A 19791-nucleotide genomic window follows, 5' to 3' on the forward strand; every position below is an offset into this window, starting at 1 on the left:
GCCTAAGCGCAGGGGCAAACAGAGGGGCGTTCTTCCAGCTTCCTCTGCAACCTTGTCGATGCGGCAAGCGGCAATTACATCTTACGCCATCCCGATTGGAGTGGGCATATCCGCTGACTGAGGTATCGCTTAGCCCATTGGGGCCTGGAGTTCCTCCGCGTCCAGGGAGGATGTCGGGGACGTCGTCAGCAGCGCTGGAAGCGCTGGAACTGATGTCTCCGTCGATGCTGCAGATCTCCCCCCTGACACCGGAAAAGGTTCATATCTTGCCGATTTCTTCACAGTCGACATTGGAGGTTGGAGGAATCAAAGCCTGCATTGAAGCAGGGAAGGAGGAGGTGGAACCCAAGAGGGAATTGCCCAGAATATCTTTTCCTCCTCCCTTAACAAGACCAGAGGTGATTGACATGGAAGCGTTATGGAGTGGCTTGGAATCCTTACACAAGGTATGCTCCCAATTTGTTACCTCAGTCCAGAATACTAACTCTCAATTTAAAACTTTTGAAGAGAAATTTCAAAAGCAATCCGATAGAATAGACAACTTAGAAAAATCAATGGCAGAAGTGAAGATTTCCACTAATTTACAAATGAAGTAAAAGTGTCTGCTTTTTAGGAAAATGGAAAATCTGGAGAATGCAAATAGAAATTTAAACCTTAGACTTTTAAACTTTCCTGTCTCCAAATTTCAAACACCGAGAGATTTATTTCATTCCTTCTTAAAATCAATATTGAAATTTCCTGAAAATAATATGCCACCATTACAAAAGTTGTATTATTTGAACATTCCTAAAGAGGATAAAGGCAAAGGAACAGCACCAGGAGATTTGGATCTCACTGGTATGTTGGAAACATCGCAACAAAAAGAAATACTATCTAGAGTACCTTATTGGTAACCTTCATTTTTCTTCAGGATAAGGAGGAAATTCTCCATCTATTCTACAGGACTGATAAAGTGGAATTTAATGGATTCAAAATTTCAATGTTTCCTAATGTTTCAAAATGGATGCAAGCCAGACGGAAGAAATTCCTGGCTTTTCGTCAGTTAACTTTGAGTTTGGGAGCGACTTTTCGTTACGTTTTCCTTGTAAATGCTGCATTACCTAACAGGGTATTAGATATATATTTTATGAACCTGATCAGTTGAACTTTTTTCTTGAGGGTAAAGCAGCTGGAAGACCTTCAGAGGCTTCCATGGAGTCTCTCAACCAGGCAGTTAGTTAAGAATCCAATTGTACTCGGTAATGTGATTTAATTTTGAATTATTCCTAAAAACCAACTTCCCTTGGAGGTGATAGATTCTCTCTCCTCATATTGTGGACTTTGATTTGGTTACTAATGTGGAATTATTTCATAATTTGTCTTATTTGTTTCTTATTTCAATTGTTTATTTCTAGTTAAATTGTTGTTTAACAATGTAAAAGTATAAATAAATAAAAAAGGAAAATAAAATATGAGACGGTAACGGATAGCCAGACCTGGTGGATGGAAGTGATAAATACTGAAGCAGAATTGACGTCGGAGAAAGGAAGACTGATCAGTCCACGATCGCGATCAACCTATTGTGAGAAATGCAGCTGGGTCCTGCCTTCGCGGAAACAGAAAATAGGCAGGACCCGGCAGCAAAAAGAGCAAATTATAAGCTGTCTCCCGCCTTAGCCCGTAGCAAACGCATGCTTCGGGGCTCTAACATGTGCGTGCCGGCTTCCCTCCCCCCTTCCCGGACATAACTTCCAGTTTCGGAGGGAAGAGAAGGGAAGCCGGCACGAACATGTTAGAGCCCAGAAAGCATAAGTTCGCTATGGGCTAAGGCATGAAATCTCCAAGCCGTGGTTTTTTTTTAAATGTTGAGCAGTGGCGGCAGCAGCAGAATTTAGCCGGGCGGTCATCTAAATTAGCCGGGCGCTCGGCCCTAGGGAGAACACTGCTTTCTGTAAAAAAATATTTTCTTAGATTGCTCCTGAGCTTATCTCTTCTTAACTTCATCCTATGCCCTCTAATTCTGGAGCTTCCTTTCAAAATGAGAGACTCGCCTCATGCGCATTTATGCCATGTAGGTACAGTATTTAAACATCTCTATTATATCTCCTGTCACGCCTTTCCTCCAAAATATACATATTGAGATATTTTAGTCTGTCCCCATACATCTTATGACTAAGACCATTGACCATTTTAGTAGCCTTCCTCTGGACAGACTCCATCCTGTTTATATCTTTTTGAAGGTGCAGTCTCCAGAACACATAATTGTGCATAATAGTTCCTTCTAGTGCAATAGGTATGTCATTCTGGATGAGTGTTTCAAGTTTTATTTTGCCTTGATGAATCGCTTATTTACTTTAAGAAATCCCAGTTAGGTGTACTTTGTAACATTTATATGAGCTTGATTGCTTCTTTAAATTGTCTCTCCTCTCTTCAATCACTTTGTTGTTTCTTTCTTTCAACTTTCTTTTAGATTGACTTTTAAAGTGTTTTCTTTCTGATTTACTGAAATGGTAAAAAATTTGAAATTATTAATGTAAATAAATGCTCCCTAATTATTACTGGCTCACATGCTGAAGAAGGTTTGGTTTAAGTTTTTGTTCATAAGCCCCGGTGTCTTTCATTGTAAGAGCCACAAGTCATAAGTAATGTTCCCTCTAATTTTTCATAGGCTGTGTGCGCAAAAAATTTCATATGTGCACATTTTAAAGAAAAACTAAATTTGTGTGCGCTATAAAAATGATTGCCAGAGGGCTCGGAGTTCATTTATGGGCAGGTCTTTGAGTTTCGTCTGAATTAACGAAAACACAATGTAATTTTAGTTACACTTTATGTAATATAAAGTCTCATTTCAATAAACATAAATTATGTTTCATTGAAATGTTTCATTGAGCGCTATCTATAAATAAGGTATCATTGTACTTTATACTTAAAATTTAGAAAATAACAGCAATTTAGTTTTCAAAGTTTTTCCCTGCGATCTTTCATATTTATCCAGTCTGAATAAATTCTGTCAAGATCTATTGAGCCTCCATCTTGAAGGTGACTCTTAACACGCATCAGCATTTCCAAATGCTCTAAATGTAAACGATTCCTTTGTTTAGTCTTCAAATTGTTCATTAGACTAAAACCACGCTCACAATCTGAACTAGATGCTAAAAATGTGGCACCAATGTCCATCAATTTTGCTAAATTTGCAAATTGATCATTCTAAAATGCAAATTTTGTTATATCTGGAAAGTTGTTATCAGATTGCTTTTGATTTTTTCTGCAACAAGGAATTTAAAGTCATTGTATTGCTGAATAACACTTTCCTCCGGAAGAAATTGTTTTTACTTTAAACAAAGAGATCTGATATGTCCATTTCCGAAGTCAAAGTCGCATTGTGATATTGATGTACAGTCAAAAGCAGACCAAACCTCAACTTCATTTTCAGGAAATCTTTCACCCAGATGCAAACATAGGATGTTGATGAAGGTTAATATGGAATTAGTATCCACTGAAACTTTTTCTCCAGACCTCATCCTGTTGTCAAGAAGATTGTTGACTTTATCACTCCACTTAACCTTGTCGCCTAAGTATTGCATTCGAAATTTGTTCAATTTACCCTGTGCAAGATGATAAGCTTCCAATGGTGTCAAACCACGTTTTTGAAATGCCATGGTTAAGGAAGCCAGTTCTGATAAGACATCATTCAAAACTTCAAGTGTAATATGAAATTGTTCACTGTTCAGCTTCTTATAGCAGTACTTTGCAATAGGATCATTATCTTTGTCTTCTTCAGAATATTTTAACAGGGGATCTAATTTCAAATAATTGCTTTAAGTGCAAAGGGGCTCATAATCAAAAGAAAAAACGTCTAAAAAGTGGCCTAATCAAAAAGCCTGATCGTCCAAGTACCCATAATCAAAGCTGGTTTTAGATGTATCTAAAACCAGCTTAGGCCTTTCCCCTGCCTCTAAATGCACAGAGAGAAAAGAGGCGTTTTTAGAGGAGGGGAAAGGGCGGGAGGTGGGCCAACCTAGACCTAGGCGTGCAGCAGGTATAACCAAAACATTTGACAGGTTGCCTAATCGGCACTTATACGTTTTGACTTAGACCAAGTTAAAACAGGTATAAGTGCCGAAAAAGGGGCCACTGAGCTGATCGTGGCTGCTGCGATCAGCTCAGCAGCCCCAGCAACCTGCCTACCCCCCTACAGCAAAGATCACGGCAGGAGAGATGGCTCATCTCCATTGCCGCGATCCACCCTTCCCCCCCTTTCCCCCCCCCCCCCCGACAACGATCAGGGCAAGAGGGAGCCCAAGCCCTCTTGCCCCAGCGGCACCCTGACTCACCGATTATGTTCGGGGCAGAAGGGAGCCCAAGCCCTCCTGCCCAGGGCACCCCCGAACTCCCCGACGACATCGTGGCAGGAGGGAGTCCAAGCCTTCATGCCCAGCCATCCCCAACCCCCCCCCCCCCCCCACGATTACGATCAGGGCAGGAGGGAGCCCAAGCCCTCCTGCCCCGTGATCCCCAACCCCCCCCCCCTGATTACAATCCGGGCAGGAGGGAGCCCATCCCCTCTTTCCAAGGCGGACCCCCTACCCCCCACTCCCCACTACAATACAGGCAGGAGGGATCCCAGGCCCCCCTGCCCTCGACACAAACCCCCCCAACGTCCGCCCGCCGGAACCCCCGATCGCCCCCCCCCCCACTGACCCGTGACCCCCCCCACCGACCCCACCCCCCTTCCCTGTGCTTTCAAGCAACATGTTAACCAGTCCCACTCTTAAATTTGGATTTTTACTTCTGAGTTTCCTAATATTGTCGGTATGAGATTTACTTGATAGATGGCGTTTCAGAAAGTCCAGTTTCCAAACATCATCCCTTATTTTTCCAGTAGAGAATTTTCCAGTTGCTTTGGCATCTTGACAATAATAACATACAACTCCATCGTCTTCGTCATAGGTAAATATTTCACACAGTCGAACATGCATTGTATTTCGAGATTCCGGTGTGTCTGTTTCAACAATTTCTTCAAGCCATTTAGACCCAAAATGGGCCTTATAGCAGAAAATGGCCTATATAGCCCATTTTCTGCTTTATAGGCCAAAATGGACTATATAGGCCTTTTTTTGCTATATGGCCCATTTTGGCCTATATAGCAGAAAATGGCCTATATAGGCCAAAATGGGATATATAGGCCATTTTCTACTATATGGCCCATTTTGGCCTATATAGGCCATTTTCTGCTATATAGGCCAAAATGGGCCTTATAGCATAAAATGGCATCTATAGCCCATTTGAACCTATATAGCGGAAAATGGGCTACTTAGCTATATAGGCCAAAATATAGCTAGATAGGCCATTTTCTGCTATATAGGCCAAAATGGGCTGTATAGCAGAAAATGGCTTAAATAGGCAAAAATGGGCAATATAGGCCATTTCCTGCTATAATGCCCATATAGCAGAAAATGGGCTATGTAGGCCATTTTCTGCTATATAGCCCATTTTGGCCTATATAGCAGAAAATGACCTATATAGGCCAAAATGGGCTATACAGCAGAAAATGGCCCAACTAGCCCATTTTGGCCTATATAACCCATTTTCTGCTATAAAGGTCAAAATGGGCTATATAGATGGCCTATGCAGCCCATTTTGGCCTATATAGGCCATTTTCCGCTATATAGCCCATTTTGGCCAATATAGCAGAAAATGGGCTATACAGGCCAAAATGGACTACATAGGCCATTTTCCGCTATATAGCCCATTTTCTGCTATATGGGCATTATAGCAGGAAATGGCCTATATTGCCCATTTTCGCCTATATAAGCCATTTTCTGCTATACAGCCCATTTTGGCCTATATAGCTATGTAGGCCATTTCCTGCTATATAGCTCATATAGCAGAAAATGGGCTATGTAGGCCACTTTCTGCTATATAGCCCATTTCAGCCTATATAGTTCATTTTCTGCTCTATAGGGTTATGTTCCAATGCTTGCAAGCCTTGGAGAAGGAGTCCACTCCAATTTTTTAATCCCTCCTACTTCACAGAGGGTTCTGCTGCCTTCTACACTTTTTTCTTTGTGAATGCAAGCCAGAAGGAGTGTTTTTGATCTACTCTTTTAATTTCTTTATTTTTGTTTGGTATTTTCGCACTTTTTTTTTCATCTTTCTGTGCTAAGAGCTCCCGTAGTTGAAGGGTCCAGCTCTGCCTGTGTGGAGGATAAGCAGACTAAGGTCTGCAGTTGACAGGCCTATCCCTTGTGATACCTGTTAGCCAGCCTGCAGAAGTCTCTTTGGAGCTCGTGACCATTCCTGGTAGCATTCTATGTTTCCCGGCCAATCTGATATTAATGTATTAGTCACAGAGTCATTGGGGTGCTCACTTAAAGTTGTCAGGACCATGACTCAGTTGTATCCGATGACATCAGTGTGTCACTAGCTGTTGGCTCAGCCCAAGGTGGATTCCTTGGTAGTGCAGGTTACAAAGTGCACTTCCCTCCCAAGTAAGGAAGGTGTGGTGTTAAAGGATATGCAGGATCATAGAGTGGATATGGTTCTCAAAAGACAGTTTGAGGCTTTGGCTTTAGGAATCAAAGCGGCCACAGTGATCTCCTTTGTGACCTGTGCCTGTCATACCATGTTACAGGAGAGCAACGAGCCTTTACCTCAGTTCCTACTAGCAGCAGTGGATTACGTAGATGCTCTGTACAACATCATCAGAGTCATGAACAAAGTTTCAGCTTTTTCGGCAGTATAGAACTGGATGATCTCATGACCAGCATAGTAGATTGTTGTCCAAAATCTTTGCCCAACAATAGAATCTCTAGAGGTTCAGGGCACTCAAATTTTCATAGTTTAAGGCAGTCTCGGTAATACTCAGGAGCCACTTTTGAGAGATCCTTCCAGGGATACAGACAGAGGTTTGCCGGACCCAGACAGACACAGGTATCCAGTTCCTGTCCTGCTTCAACCTCCAAAAAGACACAATGATGCCAGGTCCAGAGCTCAGATATCCTTGGAAAGTTAGGTTCTGAAAATCAGCCAAAGCGGTTACACGCTGGAACCCTTAATGTACTGGTTTGTGGACTCCCTAGCAGGGCAACCAGAAAAAGCAGGCAGGGTAGAGACCACAGTATTAAGGGTGTTGGATATGCAGACCATAGAGCCTGTGCTGCCCAAAGATTCTGGTTTAGGCAGATTCTCCATATTCTTAATTGTGCCAATCAGACCTTAGACTTAGTAGGGATGGGCGGACCCGCTATTCCTAAGGCCTGATTGGTCCAGGCTTCTAGAGCCTGGGCCAATCAGGCCTTAGGCTTCGGCGGGATGGGCCGGGAAGGGGCGGGCCCGCCTCATTTCGACGAGGCGTGCCTGCTTGCTCGACGTGCAAGACCCATCTGTAAGAACAGGTTTGGTGGAGTGGGGGTTGTTAGCGCCGGGGGGGGGTGCGTCTTCGGGCAGGAGGGATTGGGCACCCTCCTGCCAGCGACCGATATTGTCGGGGGGGGGCGATCGGTAGTGTCGGGGGGGGGTGCGTCTTCGGGCAGGAGGGATTGGGCACACTCCTGCCAGCGACCGATATTGTCGGGGGGGGCGATCGGTAGTGTCGGGGGGGGGGGTGCGTCTTCGGGCAGGAGGGATTGGGCACCCTCCTGCCAGCGACCGATATTGTCGGGGGGGGGGGCGGTCGGTAGTGTCGGGGAGGGGGGTGCGTCTTCGGGCAGGAGGGTTTGGGCACCCTCCTACCAGTGATCGGTCAGGGGGCCACGGCCCGCTATACTTATAGCGGCAGAGAGATCCCTTGCCGCGATAAGTGTAGCGGGCCATGTCTAATCTAACCCGATTCTCTAACCCGCGTCTGTAACATGGACGCCGGTTACAGAATCGGGGTTTAGTTTAGGCCGATTCTGAATAGGACGCCTCTCCCGGGCATCCTATACAGAATCAGGGCCTAGGTGTCTTGCGGGCCTCGCCTTCAATATAGGCGGCCTGCCTGGGGAGCATTTTTTTTTAAAAAACGTGCATCCCGATTGTCTGATTAGACAGCTGTAGGACGCCTACAGCTGCCTAAAATCGGGACGCACTTTTAGAGAATCAGGGCCTTAGAGTCCCATTCTGGATCTTATATCAATTCAGCGCTCAAGGTACTGCCGTTTCACATGGAGACAGTTCATTATGTCATAGTGGCTGTTGATCCAGGAGAATTTCTAACCTCTCTGGATCTGACAGGGGCCTATTTGCATATACCTATATTTCCAGACATTTCCTCAGTTTTCATGTTCTGGAAAACCATTACCAGTTCTCAGCCCTTCCTTTTGGACTGGCGACTGTGCCTCACACTTTCACCAAGGTGATGGTGGTAGTGGCTGCCCACCTGTGAAAGATGGGCTTATAAGTTCACCCATACCTGGACGACTGGCTGATCAGAGCCCTGTCATTCACTGAAGAACAGCAAGTGGTGTCTCATGTGATATCTGAGTTCTGCAGAACCTGGGTTAGATAGTAAATTTCCAAAAGAGCCATCTGATTCTAGCCCAGTCCCTATATAGCTGGGTGTCTTGTTCAACATGGCAGACGGCTATGTCTGTCTTCCAGGTGTTTGACCTCATGGCAACAGCACAAAAGAAGACGGACAGATTCTTCAGTCGAAGGTCTGAGCCTGGAAACATATGTATGGATGCTGTGGTCCAGCCATGGCCGCAGAGTAAGCTCTTGTACGTGATTCCTCCATGGCCTACAATAGGAAGGATCCTCCGTAGGATCACAAGTCATCAGAGAAAGGTCATTTTTCAGCTCCAAATTGGCCATGCAGACTGTGGTATGCAGATTCAGGAAAGGTTTGCAAAACAAAGATGAAAATGTTATAATGCCTTTGCATCGCTCTGGTATGACTGCACCTCGAATACTGTGTGCAATTCTAGTTGCTGTATCTCAAAAAACATAGCAGAATTAGAAAAGGTACAGAGAAGAGCGACAAAAATTATAAAAGGGATGGGATGACTTCTCTATGAAGAAAGGCTAAAGCGGCTAGGGTTCTACAGCTTGGAGAAGAGAAGGCTAAGTGGTGATATGACAGATGTCTGTAACATACTGAGTGGAGTGGAGAGGGTAAATGTGAATCACTTGTTTACTAGAACTAGGGAGCATGTGATGAAGCTACTAAGTCGTAGATTTAAAAAGAACCAGAGAAAATAGTTCTTCACACAACATGTAATTAAACTCTGGAATTCATTGCCAAAGAATGTGGTGAAATCAGTTAGCTTAGCAGGGTTTAAAAAAGGTTTGGATAATTTCCTAAAAGAGAAGTCCAGAGGCCATTATAAAGATGGCTTGGGGAAATCCACTGCTTATTCCTAGGATAAGCAGCATAAAATCTGTTTTACTACTTGGAATCTAGCTAGGTACTTGGGACCTGGGTTGGCCCCTGTTGGAAACAGGATACTGGATTTGGACCACCTATCTGTCCCAGTATGGCAATTCTTATGTTCTTATGACCTTGGTGGTTGCAGCTTTAATGGGATAATATTACTAGGTGGTGGCTTGAGTGAAAGATTATACTACAGGAATTAATCTAACAGAATGGTGGAAGGTTTTGGAGAATAAGAGTACACCTGTAGTCCTAGGGGACAGCACCAGACTTATGTTTTTGAAAAATTAATTAAGTGCCAAAAGAGCAAATATAATGAACAACAGGGTACTATTGGGCAGGTTGACAAATGAATTTGGTTCACTGTATCTTGCCCCATGTAGTTAGGTGTCTTCCTACTGCAAGGCATCCACTCAAATCAGGCAAGCAATGGTCATGGATTTTATAATAATAATAATAACAGCTTATATACCGCAATACCGTGAAGTTCTATGCGGTTTACAAAAGATTAAGCAAAGGTACAAATTGACTGACTTCAAGAGGGGAAGAAGAAAGAGAAGTAATTAGACAGGAAATTCATTGTTGAGGAGAAAAGTGATCAAAAGGACAGTAGGTCGCTATTGAGAGGAAAGAGATAAGTGGATCAGTTGTCAAGATGTTTTAGGAACAGGTGTGTTTTTAGACGTTTCCTAAATACCTCATAAGTAGAGGGCGAAAGTAATTGTTCTAGGTCTTTACCCCATGTTGCTGCTTGGTGTGAGAGAAGGAATTCATGGTGTTTTTTCAGTTTGCAACCTCTCACTGGGGGGGAAACGAAGTTGGAATGTGAACTTCTCTTGTGTCTGTTGGTTGAGAAGGAGAAAAGGTCAGTAATGTATTTGGGGGCAAGTCCGTGTAATGCTTTAAAGCAGAAACAGGCAAATTTGAACTTTACGCGTGCCTTCATCGGCAGCCAATGTAGCTGCCAGTAGTAGGGTGTCACGTGGTCAAATTTTTTTAGTCCAAAGATTAGTCTGACTGCCGCATTCTGCAACAGTTGTAGGTGTCGCATATTTTTTGGGGAAATTGCCAAATAGGCGATGTTACAGTAGTCAAGCAGGCTTAGTACGAGGGATTAGACTAGGATTCTAAAAACCGATGTAACAAAATAAGCTTTAAGGGATCTGAGTTTCCAGAGAGTGAAAAATCCCTTTCTGATTAAGGAATCTACTTGGTCTTTCATGGTTAGGCATTGATTCAGAGTTACACCTAGTATCTTTATGGAGGGCTGGATAGGGTAACTAAGGTTATTGATACAGAGGGGTGATTTAATGTCAAGTGGATGTGGTGAAGCAATGAAAAAAGTCGTTTTATCTGAATTAAGTTTGAGCCTAAAGTTTGTCATCCATTGTTCCATCATGTTTATAGCTTCTGAAGCTTTGGGAATAGTTTCGGAGACAGAATTGGTGAATGGGATGATAATCGTAAAATCATCTGCATAACTAAATAGTTTTATCCCCAGCTGGGTTAGCTTCGTGCCCAGTGAGGACATGTAGACGTTGAAGAGCAATGGGGATAGTGGAGAGTCTTGAGGCACACCGGATGGATTGCTCCAGGTGTCGGAAAGCTCATAATTAAAACAAACCTGATAGGTGCGGGATTTAAGGAAGCCACGGAACCAATTCAGCACCTTATCCCAGATACCAATGGCATCTAGGCATTGCAGCAGTTTCATGTGGTCCACTAGATCAAAGGCAGAACTCATATCGAATTGCATTATCAGGGCATTAAGGCCTTTACTAAACAGTAGGTGCAAATTGTCTAAGATAGCCGCAATTACTGTCTCCGTACTGAATAATGGCCTAAAACCAGATTGAGTTTCATGGAGGAGAGAGAATTGATCAAGATAACCCATCAGTTGGGTGTGAACCAATCCCTCCATAATTTTTATAATAAACGGAATGGAAGCTACCGGTCTATAGTTGGATATTAGGGCTGAGGATACTTTACGATTTTTTAGAATTGGGGTTATAATAATGTGACCATTATTAGAGAGGAACTTTCCATTGTTTAGGTTGTAAGCCAAGTATTGCATCAGTGATAATTTAAATTCTAAAGGTGCTGCTTTCATAATTTCTGGGGGGCATGAGTCCAGAACGCAATAGGATCTAGAGTATTTGTTATATAATCTGATATAATCATTCCACTCTAAATCCTGAAAGGAGCTCTAGATCATGTCTGCCGATATATCATTTCCTTGGATGTTCGCTATTTGATGATCACAAGAGTTGTTTGTTGAACAATGGATTCTAAGGTTCTTAATTTTAGAATCGAAGTACAGAGCTAAGTCATTTGCAGAGGGTAGTTTAATGTTGTGTGTGGGTGAGGTGTAGCGAGTGGTGTCAAATAAATTTGTGATCAGGTTGAATAGCTCTTTTGTATTGATTCCTTGTGAACCACAGCTGCAGAGGTGGAGACCTTAAGAGAAATAGCACTTGCAAGACACAGCCAGTAATATCACCTAGGCAAATTCTCACCACCTCTTCTAGGTCTGTCACTGTTAGGTAAATTGTTTAGGTTTCTGATGCTCTCTTTGCAAGAACTGGCACTACGAATCAAAAAGTGGACCAAAATGTCAAAAGACTAGTAGGCAAAACCAGTCCAAGAAAATGCAAAACTTCTATATTGTTTTGAGTGCAAAATGAAAATTTTGCATTTCCTTGGGCTGCTCTTATATTTTGTGAACTGGTATCACCTCCCAGTCTTTTTATGGGTTGGTCCACTTTTTTGTTTCCTAGTTAAGGATCTTTGTGTCTTCTCTGTAAGACAATTCATTTTTAATTTTAATTATAGTGGAGTTTGATTGCTTTGGTACAAACTTCTCCACTGATGAAGGAGGAGGTGCTGAAAGATGTGATTGACAATTTCAACACCTTTATGGAAGTTGTTTGTAAGTATGGATTGATTACCTTATATACGGACTCCTGTGTATATTAACAGAAACAAGATTATCCAGGTAAGAACCTAATCTTTCATTTTCTATTTTTCTGGTGGTGCAGAGTTTGGTATCTTAGGATGGGGTGTTACTTAGCTATGTGCAACCCAGAGGTGTAGCCGGCCACCCATTTCATCAAACTAATTTGTATTTTATAGTAGGGCTGCATGTTTAGTGTGCTTAAAATAACTTGCCAAATAATCGTTACCACACAATGTAATTAGTCATGATTAAAAATTTTAATCTTCCTGCAGCTTTATTTTTTTTTTCTGGCTCGGACTCTATTTGGGTGATTCTAAAGAATTGTCAGACTGTTGGGTATTATGAAGATAGTGTTTTAATCAAACGTGTGGCATGCAGAAGCTAGATTCTATGAGAAAAGAACCTGCTGTGATTTTTTTTTTCAAGTACAAGTACTGATCAGGCTTATATTATTAGTAGGGAAATGATATTACAATGAAATTGAGTTTATATAGTAGAAAATATGAGAAATGTATTGCTCTTTATTGTAATTTTTTTATTCTGGATTGTGCATCAGGCTGGTATAATGTCTGCAGTTTAGATCAGTGTCTGGACTACTTTATCCAATTTTAGTAAGAATCTATCATGCTTGTCCTTTAAATAAATACAAAATGAGAAACATCTCATTGCTACTTTCGCTTATTTGTGCACAATTTGGATAATCATAAAAAGCTGGTAATGATTTTTTTTACACATTCTCACAATGGTTCTGTCTCAGAAAATATTTAACTATATCTGCATCGACTTGGGAACATAGACATGTCCGATTTGTTGAGAAGTCCTTGTTAAAATAGCTTTCCCAGTTGTCAACTTGCACCTGTAGTTCCAGTAGACCTCAGTGGTTCACATTTACATAACCAAACTTTAGGCTTTGGCCAAAACTAAGTGATTTTTGGTTTTGGCCAAAAGTGGTTAGAGAGTTTTAGCCACAAATTCCTCTACTTAGTACTAGTAATATACCTATACTATTATTTTTTTTAGGGGGATGTTCAATCATTTATCTAACTCAGTAGGAAAGAAGAGTTTTCAAAAAGTGTTTGTTTTATTTTTCAGTATAGTCCCCTGATAGCTCCATACACTTCATCCACTTTTCCTGCAATGACTTTAACCCCTTTGAGAAGAATTCTTCTGTTTGACCTTCAAACCAGGACCTTCATCACTTGAAAACTGCTGTTCATGGAGAGATTTCTTCAAAACTCTGAACAGGAAACAAAGCGAGGGAGCCAGGTTAGGAATATAGGGTGAATGGTTCAACTGCTGAAACCCACATTTGGAGGGCAGCCTATGGTTGTTGTGACATATGCACTGGCACATTGTCATGAAGAAGCAGCATGCCTGCTGTCAGTTTTCCTTGTCTTTTCTCCTTGATTGATTCCCACAAAGCGATCATTGTATTGACATAACTCTCCCCGGTTATGGTTGTCTTGTGTAGCATAAACTCCAGAAGCAAGTCCTTCATCATCCCAAAAGATAGTTGGCATGACTTTGCCTGTAGAATGTTCTGTCTTGAACTTGTTTGGGGTGGGGGATGACTTGTTCTTGCACTGTATTGACTCTAGATCTCTGTGATAGACCCAAGTCTCATCTCCAGTCACCAAACAATAAAAAAAATTCACTCGGTCTTCATGGAGCATCTCCAAGTTTTCCCGACAGCACTGGAGCCTCATGGCCTTCTGACATATCAGCATTCTTGAAACCCATCTTGCATTAACCTTGGGCATGCCCAACTTTTTCATGAATTATTTTCTAAACTGTACCTGCCAAGATACCCATTTCTTCAGCTATTTGGAAAATCTTAATTCGTCTGTCTGACAAAATTAAATCTTTGACTTTCTTGCACATTTTGTGAAAGTTACATCCACAGGCCATCCAGTGTGAGCGTCATCATCTACTCCACTTAAATTGCTTGCTCCAAAATTTTACTTTGTAAGATGATGGGGCAAACTCACCATAAACTGCAGTCTTTCATTCATTAGTCTTGTTTGGCAAATTTTATCATTGAATGGTGCTTCAAATCTAGCAGTTTCTTATTTTAATTGCACAAGGACTCTCCCAACATCCTGTCTCTTAGAATGTTAGACTCGCACTGAGCCATAATTGTGCGTGAGTAACCTTTAGACATGTCACAACATGCACAGACTTATTTCAACATGCTTGCAACTTTCTTTCATACTCGGGTAGATAAATTATTGAACATCCCTCATATCTGTGGGAGACTAGTAAAATACTTATACTTTTATCTTTGGGAGACTAGACACTTTTCAGACAACTAGTTTCCAATTCAGACAACTAGTTTCCAAAAGTAAATAGCTATTTGCCAGTATAAAGGTTTTTGAAAATTTCATGCTGTTTGTTGGACCTTTGCAGTGAATCATCCGTCCTCTCATTATATAGTCATTTTAAGATTTGTAGTGATTAATGTGATTATTCAAAATAATTGCTTTAACTTAGGGCTCCTTTTATCAAGCCGCGCTAGTGGAGTTAGTACGTCGGACATTTCATCACGCACTAACCCTCACGGCCGGCTAAAAAACTAACGCCTGCTCAATGCAGGCATTAGAGGCTAGCACGGTAAGCGGTTTAACGCGCAGTATTACATGTGTTAAACCCCTACCGCAGCTTGATAAAAGGACCCCTTAATTCCAGAAACTATAGCATAATGCAGTGATTCTCAACCCTGTCCTGGGGGACCCCCAGCCAGTTGGGTTTTCAGGATATCCCTAATGAATATGAATGAGAGAGATTTGCATATAATGGAGGAGACAGGCATGCAAATATCTCATGCATATTCATTTTGTTTATGCATATTCATTAGGGATATCCTGAAACCCTAACTAGCTGGAAATTCCCCAGGACTGGGTTGAGAACCACTGGTAAAATATATTTATAAATCATAACTCTGAATTCTGTTGCGTAACTTTTATGTTGCTTTCTTATAGGTAAAAGGCCTCATGAATGTGGAATCTGTAAAAAAGCATTTAAACACAAACATCATTTGATTGAGCATATGCGTCTTCATTCTGGAGAAAAGCCCTACCAATGTGATAAATGTGGCAAGCGTTTTTCACATTCTGGATCTTACTCGCAACACATGAATCACCGCTACTCTTATTGCAAGAGAGAAGCAGAAGAGCGAGATGGTACAGAGCAGGAGGAAACTGGACAGGAAGTTCTGAACAATGATCATGTGGATTCTAGGGCATCTCCATCTCAAATTGACTCTGATGAGAGAGAAAGCATAATGAGGGAAGATGATGATGATGATGATGACGATGACAGTGAAAAGGAGGAAGAGGACAGAGATATGGATGTAGAACAGGAGGACAAAGAATGTGGAAAAGCACTTGAAAATAGGACAGAAAAATGTGAAGGTACAATGGAGGAGGAGGTAACTGTAAATGAAGTAAGCAGCTTGGAACAAGATATAACAAAGAATGATAAGCAAGTGGTAGAAGAGAAAAACCAAGCCTAGCTGGTATTTTTTTTCTATAAGGAAAAGAAATTTGAATTGGTAATGAAGTTCTGTACTTTACACTTTTTTCCTTAGAAACACAGTGGTTTGTATACTGTGATTTCTGCTCACTACTGTGTATAAAAAAAAAATCCAGGTGTGCCTGAACCTCAAACTTAGTAATTTTTCACAGCAATTTTCAAAGATAGTAAACAAATTTGTAACGTGAAGCAACTTAGGAATTAAACTATGGAAACCGTGACTCTAAAAGCTAATATGGATCAGGTAGTAGAAAACCTGATTTATTTCATGCATCTGGCATTTCTTTTATCAGTATTAATTTTAAACTGTACAGTTGGGAGAAATTTGTTGGTTTTGGTTTTGGGTTTTTTTTGTTTTGTTGTTTTTTTTTGTTATTGCTGGTAAAAACATTTACAAAGCCCATGTCAGTATTTTATTATGTTACTATAAGGTGCAAACTTCTGCACTATGAAATTCCCTTATGCAGACAATGCAGTTGCTAACAGTATCTTCTACCTTTGTAAATTTAAGCTAAAGGTAGCAATTTATAACTTTAAGGTATTGTAGTGTAGCCTATTACCATTTAAAGTGTATTGTTAGCCTTAAGAAAGAAGAGCGGGGTTAAAATATAGTGAAGATTGTTGACAGGTTTTGATTGCAGGGACTAACAGTGTTAATACTGGCAAGGATGACATAAATCAGTGTTTGTGATTGTTTGAGTATGTAGTAAAATATGAAGGAAATGATATGAAGCTTTGTATCTCCTTTGGCCTTATGCTGCAAGTGCCATGTTTCAGTATTTGAAAGGCTTTTGCCAGCCTTTGTTCAGTGTGTGGACTACAATAACTAGCATTTGTATTGAAATTCTAAAATCACTCTAGACTACAATGTTAAATGAATTGGAATGCCAAAAATCTTTGGTAAACTTAATTTTATGCCAAATTTATATAAATTGCAAACTTGAATTTCTGTAATTATAAAATAATTACAATGAGGCATTTTAATATTCTTTACTAGAAATCCTTTAATTTCAGAAATAAGCAGGTGGTATAATTTACAGGCTGAAAAATCATGATCCTAAACTGTGTACTTGTGGCCTGATTTACCAGGACTTTTTTTTCCCATTCTGTGTCGGGTTAGGGGAGAATAGTAGTGAGGAAAAGCATAGAAATTAGGTCCTTAATTTGACGATTATCAAATTTTGTGTGGTCTTTTATATTAAGATGATATCATTGCTTTTAATTGAGTAAAAAATGGCAAGAAGAGGAGGAAGTACACCCCAAAAATTAACATTAGAAAGTCTGCACTAAAGAGAAAAACATTAAATAGAGTTCTGTGTAAAATGTAGTTTAATTCCAGCAATGACCACAAGATACCTGTTACATAGAAATCTGATGGCAGATAAAGCTAAATGGTCCATCCAGTCTGCCCATCTGCAGCATCCACTGTCTCCTACTCTCCCTAAGAGGTTCCACGTGCCTGTCCCATGTTTTAGTTAGGGTACATAATGAAAATATAGTTTCGTTAGGCTTTAGTATTAAGAGCACTATTCTTGGCATTGGATCTGATGGCTAATAAATACGGTAATAGTCTTCTATGAGCAGTTTCCATATACCATAGCCACCACCAGATCCAGTGCCAAGAACAGCATTCTTGTACCAAAGCATAACAGTTATATCTTTGTTACCCTGATGAATCCTTTTTGGCAAAGTGTTGGGTAAATAAGCTACTGTATTTTACAAAGAATTCTGTTTACTGGTTTTTCTTTAGTGCATACCTTTTCTATTATTGAAATTGGCGATGTTCTAGTAGTTTTAGAGGTCTTTATATTTTCCCCCAATTTCATCTGGTCCCATCAGGATTAGGCTTCAGTTGCCCCTATGACTTGGAAAATTTTAGATCGCTGGTGAGGCTTAGGAACCATGGTCCTGTATCATAATTTTTTTAACCCATTTGAAATTATGCCTCATGTCAAATGTTAGTTATTCTGGACCCCATTTAACAGCCATTTTAGATTTTACCTATCAGTATTATTTTTATTTCTTTTTAGTTTATAGGTCTGTGCAGCATTTTGTACTGTATGTCTTCAAACCTTGCAGTATTAATACCCTTCTTACTGACATATGTACCTGTTTAGTTTTAGAAAACTTTTATATTTATGTGTCTTATTTTTATATTTCTTTATTTATTACACAGTGTAGTGTATAATACTGTAGTTTGTATTAATACAATAATATATTTTAGTATGAAAATTTGGAAAGTTGATAAGATTTAAAGTAGAGATGCAATTGGTTCTCTTGCATTGAGATTTGATTTAACAGTGTTATGTTAACATTTATACTTGCCTTGGACTGTAGAACAGATAAAATGGGAATGTATTTGTTTTCCAATTACAATCAGTTCATCTTTACTTTACCTGGTTTTTAATATGAAGCTCCTAAATTTTGAAGTTCACTGTGTGACTAATGGCATGATGCGCTGCAATTTTATTAAAAGAATAGCCTAACCATGAAAACTGTCATATTTTTTTTAATAAACCAAACTAGAATAATCTTATGAATATTGTTGGGAAGTGAGAACATTTAACATTTTTGTGCCAGTTTGTTCCTGTATTCATGTAAGTTTAAAAAATATCTTCCTTTAAGTTCCTTGTCACATCATGGTCATTTTTTTTTAGATTTTTTTTAACCAGATTCCCCATCTCACAATAAAATACATCATCAAACCTGAGTCACTGCCTTTTATTTTAGTATGGTAAGGAGCATCTATGCTGTGAATGCCATTCAACAGGTGGGGATGCTCTAATTTGCAATCTACCACTTTCATATAGATTCCAGTGTTAAGGTAATAATTAAACGCAATTGCATAAAAAGTGTTGGTGATGGCAAGGTAAGAAAAAAATATATTTATATCCATACGTTGTATACTGTATATATATGTTCCTAATGACTGTTATAAAAAAAAAAAAAAAACCACACACACATTCTTTTTAGGGCTGGTTGTTTTTAGATAATGAGCTATTTGAGTCTAAGGACTCTATTTTTCTTATCTCAGTAAGCTGAAATTCACTATTTTTCATAACACAAGTTCCGTTTTGTAGAAGAGCTGATATAGGTTCAAAACTTTATAGTGAATTGCATTGTACATGATTTGTCATAGAGACTCTCTTTATTTCTGCAATCTGGTACGTCCCTTCTGGATTCTATATGCAAGGTGTCCAAACCATATCCAATCCAGGACTTACAGAAATCCACACTTTTCTTACCATATGATCATCCTACTACTGAGAGAGAAACATAGCTCCCATGTAGTTTCAATTTATGCAAGCAATCCATGTAGAAGCCTTTCTGATCTCCTCTACTCTGCATCTTTTTTTTTTTATTATTATTATTATTAAAAGTTTGTTTTCGGTGGCTTGGGTGCCGCGAGACCCCTTGTGGTCTTTCGCCGGAAGAAAGGAAGTCCGCAGAGCCGGACTGTTGCTTCAAAAAGAAACTTCAGTGGACCTGTGGAGCCAGCCTACTGTGTGCCATCTTGCTCAGGGTCCATCCCCCTGGGAGCTAGCTTATCTTTTGACCTTGTCAGAAGTTAATCACAGGCTGGGTGCATCCTGAGTAATAGCCCCTTGGGTTTCAGGGTGCAGGCTGTGTTTCTCACCCCCCCCCCCCCACCCCTCTGGTAAAGTGGAGAAGTTCTGAGGGGACAGAGGTTTCAGTTGGGGTCTGTCCGACTGGCAGTCCAACATTCTTGAAGTTAGCTCCTTTTAGAGCTTTCCTGAGGCAAAAAATCATTTTCCTCCATTCAGCTGCAGTAAAAAGAGCTGACAGGCAAGGCACTTCAGTGGCTGTGAGGACACCTCCATTATTTCCTACGGGAGCTTCGGGGGTGGTCTGTAAAACGTATTTTTAAGGTTTTCTGAGGATAGGGTTCAGGTCTCCCACCTCCCCAAAATCCTATTTTTAATCTTTGAAAATTGTTTATTTTTGCTGG

At 40.5% G+C, this 19791-nt stretch overlaps 1 protein-coding gene across 4 annotated transcripts in view; it reads left to right on the forward strand.

The window, feature by feature from the left end:
• ZEB1 (zinc finger E-box binding homeobox 1) overlaps nt 1-18531 on the forward strand; it is a 266389-nt gene extending 247858 nt beyond the window's left edge. For all 4 annotated transcript variants that reach the window (XM_033931481.1, XM_033931483.1, XM_033931482.1 and 1 more), the window contains one exon: nt 15269-18531. In XM_033931481.1, the coding sequence (XP_033787372.1) occupies nt 15269-15801 (533 nt within the window). In that variant the 3' untranslated portion in view covers nt 15802-18531. The remainder of the gene's footprint in view (nt 1-15268) is intronic.
• Nucleotides 18532-19791: the final 1260 nt, after the last annotated feature.

The sequence above is a fragment of the Geotrypetes seraphini genome, chromosome 2, assembly GCF_902459505.1.
Source record: "Geotrypetes seraphini chromosome 2, aGeoSer1.1, whole genome shotgun sequence".
Lineage (NCBI taxonomy): Eukaryota > Metazoa > Chordata > Amphibia > Gymnophiona > Dermophiidae > Geotrypetes > Geotrypetes seraphini.